Source organism: Nesoenas mayeri (genome assembly GCF_963082525.1).
Source record: "Nesoenas mayeri genome assembly, chromosome: Z".
Classification (NCBI taxonomy): domain Eukaryota; kingdom Metazoa; phylum Chordata; class Aves; order Columbiformes; family Columbidae; genus Nesoenas; species Nesoenas mayeri.
The window spans coordinates 77,065,094-77,073,924 of NC_137542.1; the positions used below are offsets into that span (position 1 = coordinate 77,065,094).

Consider the following 8,831-nt stretch of genomic DNA (forward strand, 5'->3'; position numbering starts at 1 on the left):
GACCCGCCTTCCCGCCCTCCCGCCGCAGGGCATGCCGGGAGTTGTAGTCCCCGCGGGGCATGCCGGGAGCTGTAGTCCCCTCTGGCGCCGCGCCCCGTTGACCGACTCCGACTACAACTCCCACAATGCTCCGCGCCCCTTGCGCCTGCGCCTGCGCGCCGCCATTTTGCTGAAGGGGCGCGGTCCTTTCAAAAGCGGCAGGCGGCAAAGGTGAAGGAGCTGCCGCTGCGGAGCGGGGACGCCCGGGGCTCCATGGGCGGGCAGGTAGCGCGCCCTCCTGGGGGTGTGGAGGGGTTATGCTGCTTTGGGTGCTTCTTGTGAGGGAAAAGGGGTGGAGGGTCCTGCCCAGTCTCTTCTGGGGGTCCCGAGGCCGGTGCCTCCTCCTCGGCTCCTCCTCGGCTCCTCCTCGGCTCCTCCTCGGCTCCTCCTCGGCTCCTCCTCGGCTCCTCCTCGGCTCCTCCTCGGCTCCTCCTCGGCTCCTCCTCGGCTCCTCCTCGGCTCCTCCTCGGCTTTGTGGGTAAAACCGCTTCGGCCTTGGAAGAGCTGTGCTCTACTGAACCTTTTACATATAAATCCTTATGCCGCTGTTGCGTGGTTATATTTGTGTTTTTATATCTTTGGATATAACAGAGTTATTACTCTTTGTTCCTTCTACAGCACCTGTTTCCTTAACGGGTTCTTCAAATGGCCGTTTACCCAAAGGGCTGGAACAAACCGTTAAGTTTGTGTCAGTGACCTTGACCATCCTATAACAGCATTTAGAACAAAGCTGCGCTTCCAGCTCATCAATGTACAGTTTGTGGAGCTACAAAGGCAGCTTGGATTAGTTCAGCTACATTACATAGATAAGACAATTCAAAGTGCTTGTAAAATTGTTTACTTTGTGTACCCATTGTGGTTATTACCCATAAAAACCTGTGTGAGGGCAATGGCTTCCTGGTCTTGTTACCTTGAGTTGTTAATTTTTAATGCTACTTAAGCAACTTTTGGTTCTGTTTTTGTCCCTGGATACAACTCTTCTGTCCTCCTTCTGAAATCAAAAGTTATGATACCTTTGCTGAATAGTGTGTTTGGTGACAAACACCGGTGTGGTGCATATATATAATAAACTTCTTAGAAAAGCAGCAAATTGAACAGCTAAATAGTATTTTCAGGAAAGTAATAACACTTTACAACAAAAGTAAAAAGTATGTTATAGTTTGAGAAATATCAGTGCAAAGCATCACTTGTGGTTTGTTTTCTTTTCCCATTTAGATTGATTTAAAAGGTGAGCGAAGGTTCTGCCAGAAACCAGGATAAAAACCATGAGCTCAGGAGAAGAAAGCATCTGCTCTCCTAATTCAACAGTATCTTCTCTTTTAAGAAGCTTTAGTATTGACAGTGCTAATCCCCGCTCAAACAGTTGGATTCATTACAAGGACAAGTTCTATAGCTCTGCATCTGAGGCTTTGGAGGCTTATATTGAAGATTTTGATTTAAGTCTCACATCTCCAGACATAAGCACTGGAAAAATCTGCCTGTGTCACAGCACTCCCAAACAGACCGAGGTTTCCAAGCGTCACGCCAAAGCAAAACGTGGTATGTCATCTGCAAATACACCTTTTGAGAAGTTGCTTGCTGATTTAATTGATTAGATGAACTTTTATGAGATGGTCTAGAATAGATAACTGTGCTTGAGCTAATTTATATTGCAAATTCATTGTCCATTACGTCTGAAATAGCAAAGTCCTGGCAGACTTTGTTCTGTGCAAGATGTCAACTTGTATTTTATTCTGAAATATTTCTGTTGCTGTTCTTTGCAGAAGTCTCATTAGCTCCATTCATGTACTAGTGAGTCTGCATATATGTTTTGTATATTATAATAGTCTAAAATACCCGTTTCACTCACTGATATTACAGTGAAAGTGAGAAGAAATTACTTCCAGATACTGAGGGAAACTTAATTTCATTAATCATAGTTTCAGTTAATTAAAAAAAGGTTCTAATGGTGGTAATTCTCTCCTGAAAAACTGCCAAGTTTAATCCTCTATGCTATATAAGTTTCTGTAGGGTAAAAAAATGGGTCTATAGGCCCATTATCTGGCTCCCTGCCTTGCAAGCTGTTGCTTTTAGCCATAATTTTTCATGGAAATGTTCATTTTCTATATGGGGAAGGTCCTGAAGGTTCCTGTGTGGAGGAAGTGTTGCTACTAGGACTGAAATACTTAAGGCCACGCTTGCAAACTACACAATTCTGAATACGCAGCTAAAAATGGGCTGTAGTGTTGAAATCCTGGTTCTCTTAAAACACTAAAGAAAATACTCAAAGCTGTGGATGTTGTGTACGAGGAAAGAGCTTTTGACTAGTAAGGTGTTTATCAAGATGGATTCGTGTATAATTCATGTAAATCTTTGTTTTTCAGCACTGGAGGGTTTCAGTCAGCTGGTGGGTTTGGATTCTTGTGCCTCCCCCTCTGGAAGGCAGACAGAACATGACCCAGACTCCACCAGTCTCGCAACGGATGATCTGTTGGCATTTCCTGCAGACGGGTCGCTGCCTTTTGACCTTTTGAAATCAAGGCATCCACGCAGTGCTTGGAACAACCGGTCACTTAACACGTCTTGCTGCCCTTGCCAAACCTCATCGCTCGATGCCAAAAGCGCTTTTGGTCTCCAGGAGGACGAGAAAGCTGTTGCTCGCCAGAATCCGCACAAAGACTTGAGCAAAAAGAAAGACCGAGTGTCTAAACCTGATGGGTATGATGGTGTCACCTCTAAAGGAAGTTCCAGACCCTTGTCTTTGGAAGATAATTCTTCTTCCATGAGGAATTACCCGCGGTGGCTCACCAGCCAGAAATCTGCCCTGAGTGTGTCAGGGATAAGCAGCATCCCTGATTTTCACTACCCAGCCTGGCTGAAGAGTTACAACCTCTTTCCTGATTCAACTAAAAGCGATGGGCAAAATGTTAATGTACAAGGCAAAGCTGCTTCTTCACAGACTCTGGAGATCCTGCGAAAAACACACTCTGGAGATCAAGACAGTTCGAATTGTTTTGAACAGAGTGATTGCCGGGATCTAAGAGGTGATAATAAAGTAGAAGGAAGTTGCAACTCTGATCCGGGTAAGTGCTTCCCATTTAATAACTTGTTTTCAAGACACATCAAAAAGCCATTCAGAGGTAACTATACTTTGTAAAATGTAGAGAGAAAATTGAGGGTAGGTGTAGAAAATCACGTATCTTTTTTAAACCAACATTCTCTAGACATGTTAGTCCAGCCACACTGTACAGAAGATTTATGCACATCCATCATTGACAAGTGACTCAAAGCACTTACTAGTAGTTGACCAAGTTAAACAACTTTTATACTACACGTTTTTGTATATAAATCAATATTTAAGCATTCATTTTACAGCAATGGTGGCATATTTAGTACCTCACTGCAAGATAATGACAGTAAATCCATTAATATTTGAATAGCGTTTCAAGCATTAAATTAAATTACATGAAGTGTAACCTTGGGGGAGGGAGATTCCTGCACATAGTATAAATGAACCCGTCAAATTGGTAAGAAATACTCTTTATCCTGCAGCTTTTTCTGTGCTTTACAGAGTCAGCGGGAGGTATTTGTAACCCGTATATGTTGGTTATCCAGAGCTTTCCTTGGGAATTGCTCCTGGGAAGCAGGGACGTCCCCCTGTGGTGAAGCACCATCTCTGTGCTCTGAAACAGCAGTGAGATTTGCTTTGATATGAGAGATTAACCTTTCCAAGTGTTAATTACCTTCACTTCTAAGTTTACCCAGCTAAAAAGAAAAAGATTCTTTCCTTTGTTATGCAAAACATAAATATTGATATCGCCTTTTTATAAGCTAAATTAAGATGCTGTTTATGTTGTGCATTCAAAGTGACAAAATGTCAGATACACAAACATCTGCAAATACCTTTTTAGTGTGTATGCATGACAAGCTTTAAATATAGGGTTATATCTCTTTTTTACCACACAGAAAATGTTACCAATAGTGAACAGGAGAGGTATAAAAAAATATGAGAATGTGTCATTTTGAGCCCTTGTCTCAACCTATTTTTGTGAGAGTCCTGTGCGTGATTGTATTTTATATATATATATATGAGATTTGCATGTATATGTTTGCATGATTTCTTTCCCAGGTGTCTGTACAAGCAGCTATTAGAAAAACCTCTGCAAAATACTAACCAAAGAACTTATAGCATTAATAAATAATATTTAATATCATATTGTGAATTACTTAAATTTGCTGCAGCATGAAAGCAAGGTAAAAACACCAAATCATCTTGAATATGTTCTATAAGTTGGGAAAACAAACTTTGAGCTACCAAAGGAGTTGTATTGGTGCTATACTCTCCATCACATATTTCCAGTGCTAAATAATGTGGAAATAATGCCCCTAAAGAGGGTTGGACACGTTGTCCTTGTTTTTCAGAAGACCAGCTGGAGTTTCTTACCTTGAAGGCTGACAAAGGTCTGGAGGGTTCAACCCAAGATGTGTCGGATACTCTGGAAGATGCCGCGAGTCCTTCTACCACAGAAATACTGGGAGCAGAAAGATCATGGGAAAACGCTCCAGCTGCTTCGTAAGTAAACGTGGAAATGCAGAATGTATTTCATTGCTTTCTCTAGAGATTGTGAGTAATGGGGATGTGGCATGTGCGTAAAGGATTTACAGTTCGAGTTAAGGATATTGATTTCAAGGTCACGATATTGATGCGCTGCTTTCCCTTCTTTATCAACTTGCAAAGAGTTGCCTTATATCTCATTGATATACAAAGATGTATTTCAAGAGAAAAAAGTATTTAATGGAACCTCGATTGGCAGATTTAATAGTTTATAAAAAAAATTAACAGTGTGAAGCCCGTTTAAAAAAAAATCCTATATCTTAAACCAATCCCTTGAGTTTATAAACCTATTATTCTCTGTTGGATGTTGGTTTAGCAAAGCACTGGTGCCTGTGTGCTGTGAGGACATGGAGAACGCTCCACCCCTGCCCAAGGCAGAGCTCATCCACAAGTTCCTGGAAGACTGCTTAAATGACAAAAATAAGGTCAGGAAAATGGAGTATTTCTTTCTGAGACCGCCCCAAATATAGATTAGAAGCGGGGATACTTGTAAACTTGTTTTCATCCTTCTAGAATGTATTAAGTCCAACTGCAGTGGTTTAGTCATATTTGAGCACAATGAATCAATGCAGTTAATAAATCCTATATAATCTAATCCTTGGTCACAATTATGCTTAAGAAAGCATCTAACTATAAAACACTTTGCTTAGTAATAGCTGGACTTTTACACTCCATGTCTTGTTTAAGTAATTTCTTGCCTCAAGTAAAGAAATAACCTTTCTTTTTGATGTAATAAACATTAATTTCATAGCCTGGCTGGTGTATTGTCTGCATGTTGCTTGACTCTATTTCATCCTTCATATTTCCCATTCTCTTGGTTCTGTTAGATCATCAGACATTTCTAGACACAAGTATTTCTAGATTATCCACAAATCCTTGTCATCCTGCTCTAATTTGCTTTTTTGATTATAGAATGAGCAGATATCATATAGATACTAATTACACGAATCAATCTGTGTTTATCATTAAGGAAGCTTATTTTGAACATGGAAACAAGCATGACAAGGACTGACACTCTTCATATTCCTGAGTTATTTTCCACAAGCCAGGGCTGAGGCCTTCCTGTGGTGTTTCACATTTTCTGAACGATGTTATTTATTTACAGTGATTTCACTGACCATAGAGTGGCATAAATAAGGATAAACCACTGTGGCATGGTACATGTGCAATTTATAAATAGACCTTTAAAGAACAGGTAGAGGGAAATACTCATAGAAATGATCCCTTAATTTGTTTCAGGGAAAGTCTAAAAGTTGGTGGCTGTTTTGTTTTGGGGTTGTTTGGGTTTTTTTATATGCGTTCTCAAGAGCTGCTTTGTGTTTTGGTTTAGGAAGCCGTTTCTTGTGGCGATCAGCATCACAGACCCCTTGAAGCTTTGAAGCTGATGTTGTTTAAACTTCAAGCAATTCAGGGAAGCTTCAGCCAGAATGAAACTGCCGAGCAAGAGGAAGAGGTGGAAAGAGTGAGTAGTCATTTCCTTACATTGTATCGTGCCGATATCCACGTGCTCTGTCCATTCCTGAGAAAAACCCATAGTCCTTTTAATCAACTTGATTTCCAGTCGTAGAAAGAGCACTGCTAGCAGATTCAATCCAGTTGGCATCAGGAGCATGTGCTCAAGGTTTTTGTGCCCTAAACCCCATGTCTTGCTGCTGTTGGTGCAATGGGAGGCCCTGCGCTACCTTACGCTGCGCTGTCTCCTGTGTGTAACTCCGCAGTGGACCCGACGATGCTGCAAAAAGCCATTTGTAAACCAGGAGATGGCGACATTTCGGGCAATGCTCCCCAAAGCGCAGCCTCTGCTGCTCTAGCAATAGCTGTGTTCTGGAGAAAAAAGCTGGTTTCTGATATCCCCATTAATTCTAGGCTCGCAGGGGCACATACCTAACTTTTTACAAGCCAGGCCTTCTCAAATCCTCTCTCCTTGCTACCTTTGGCATCAGTGAGTTGGTATTTTGCAGCACTTTTATTTCAAAATGATTTTGTAGGTTTTTTTACAGCTCTCTTGAAAACACTTGAGAGGTCTTGGGAGGTACAAGCCTATGAGGGGAAACCTTCTTGCTCTACAACCACCTAAAAGGAGGTTGGAGTGAGTTGGGGTTGGTCTCTTCTCCCAATAAGAAGTGACAAGACAAGAGGAAACAGCCTCAAGTTGAGCCAGAGGAGAAGTTTTGCAGTCTCCATCCTGGGAGGTTTTCAAGATTTGAGTGGATAAAGCCCTGAGCAACTTGCCGTAACCTCAAAGCTTCTGGTTCGAGCAGGAACCCAAACCAGAGCTCCCTCCCAACCCACATTACTTTATGATGCTATAAAGTTGTTGGCAATACTTTCCGATGCGATGTGCTATAAAAACTCCATGTATTGTCACATTCAGTTGCTTTTTCTTCCTTCAGTTAACCTGTTTTTTGCTTGTTTTTTGTTGTTTTAAGCTTTCTGGACAAGCAGAGTCTGAATTCAAACTGTGTGACAGTGAGATAACCCCTCTTACTAATTCTATTCAAAAGTAAGTGACCATTGATTTTTCTGGCTTCTCACTGTTTTATCATCCTTTTTCGGCACTTTTTGAAATTAGAGTTCTTATATGATGTAAAAACTTCGTTAAGAATAAGCCAGTAGCGACTAATTACAACGTGACAATTCATAGAGCAAAGAAATATCTGAATGGTTGCAGCGATGTGCTCTGGAAATGAACTTTTGTCTTCCATCCATATCAATAGATATGAAAATATTTTGTCCTCTATTTCCCCTATGGGGAAGTAATTGCTAGTGAACATTGATATGCTGTATTATGATAATATTTTGCAATTTTTAATGTACCTATTCCATAATAATTTAATAAGAACTGTGTGTGTAAGCGCCTATATTTGACAACTTTAAGTTTCAAGGAGTGTTTTATCAATTAGAAAAAGCCTTAGTGCATTTTAGAATATCTACAACAGAATAAGTGGAACAGTTAGACTTAGATGTGAACTGTATATAATGTTAAGCTGTTTGTAAGAAATCAACATTTTGTGTTAAATATAAACTCATATATACACTGTGGTTAAAGTTCTCATTTTTCCCAATATAGGGCTTTACACCATTTGTCACGTCTCCAAAGTCTTGAAGATAACAGCAACCAACAAGAGCAGACCAGTGATCGTGAAGATAAGCAACAAATGAAAGAATAATCCCTGAAGCCGATATCTCAGAATAATATTCTGTAATTTAAATAATTTGTCAGCCTGACCACTGGTCAAAAATATTTTGAAAGCTGAACCAGTACATGTTCCAAAAATGTTGTATTCAGTATTTCTGTGCATGTGTTCTTAATATTAATTACTTCAAAGCTTAGCTGCTTATTAGTGCTTCCGGTAGGATATAACAATATGTGAGGAGAGATGCTTTTTAATGAGTACATAATTAAAATAATGTGAATGTTTCCATGGAATCGCAGCCTGGTTGGCGTTGAAGGGACATCTGGAGATCAGCGGTCTAACGCAGGGTCACCAGAGCAGGTCGGTCCAGGTGGGTTTGAATGTCTCCAGAGGAGGAGACTCCACACCTGCTTTGGGCAACCTGGTCCAGGCTCTGGCACCTCAAAGGAAAGAAGTTGCTTCTCATATTCGGATGGAACCTCCTGTGCCTGGCGATGACGTCCAGAACGAGCTGTTCTGTCACCTTTCCAGGGTTGGAGGTGAGACTGGCCTGTAATTTCCCGGGTCGTCCTTCTTACCCTTTTTGGAGACTGGGCTGACATTGGCTTTCCTCTGGTCTTCAGGCACCTCTCCTGTTCTCTAAGCCGCTTAAAAGATGACAGAGGGCGGCTCTGCAATGACATCTGCCAACTCTCGGCACTCCTCGGTGCATCCCATGGATTTGTGGATGTCTAGTTTGTGTAAGTGATCTCTAACCTGCTCTTCCTCAACCAAGGGCAAGTCTTCCTTTTGACCAACTGTCCCTAGGGTCTGGGACTACATAAACACCCATTTTCCACCTGAGTTTTGACAGGAGCTCCTTACTCATCTCCTTTACTTGATTTCTTCCTCCTGGGGATGTGTCTTGAGCTTGGAGGAAATGATGTTGGAATATTACCCAGCTCTCTTGGACCCCCCTACCAATTTTCAAAACCAAAACCGTTTGGCCAGTTCTAGTCACCGCTTCATTACACGGCCTGTTAGAAATGGGGGGAGATCAGTATCATGCATCAAGTTAAGCG

At 41.4% G+C, this 8,831-nt stretch overlaps 1 protein-coding gene across 1 annotated transcript; it reads left to right on the forward strand.

The window, feature by feature from the left end:
* Nucleotides 1-4,546: 4,546 nt before the first annotated feature.
* On the forward strand, nt 4,547-7,815 carry LOC308051688 (lung adenoma susceptibility protein 2). The gene is made up of 5 exons (XM_080362274.1): nt 4,547-4,591; nt 4,950-5,058; nt 5,964-6,095; nt 7,063-7,136; nt 7,704-7,815. The coding sequence occupies exons 2-5, from the start codon at nt 4,981-4,983 to the stop codon at nt 7,801-7,803; spliced, it is 384 nt and encodes a 127-aa protein (XP_080218400.1). The 5' UTR covers nt 4,547-4,591; nt 4,950-4,980; the 3' UTR covers nt 7,804-7,815.
* Nucleotides 7,816-8,831: the final 1,016 nt, after the last annotated feature.

Coding starts and splice junctions, on each gene's coding strand:
- LOC308051688 (XM_080362274.1), top strand. CDS start 4,981: ATGGAGAACGCTCCACCCCTGCCCAAGGCAGAGCTCATCCACAAGTTC. Junction 6,096..7,062: donor AAGAGGAAGAGGTGGAAAGA/GTGAGTAGTCAT, acceptor TGTTGTTTTAAG/CTTTCTGGACAAGCAGAGTC. Junction 7,137..7,703: donor CTTACTAATTCTATTCAAAA/GTAAGTGACCAT, acceptor TTCCCAATATAG/GGCTTTACACCATTTGTCAC.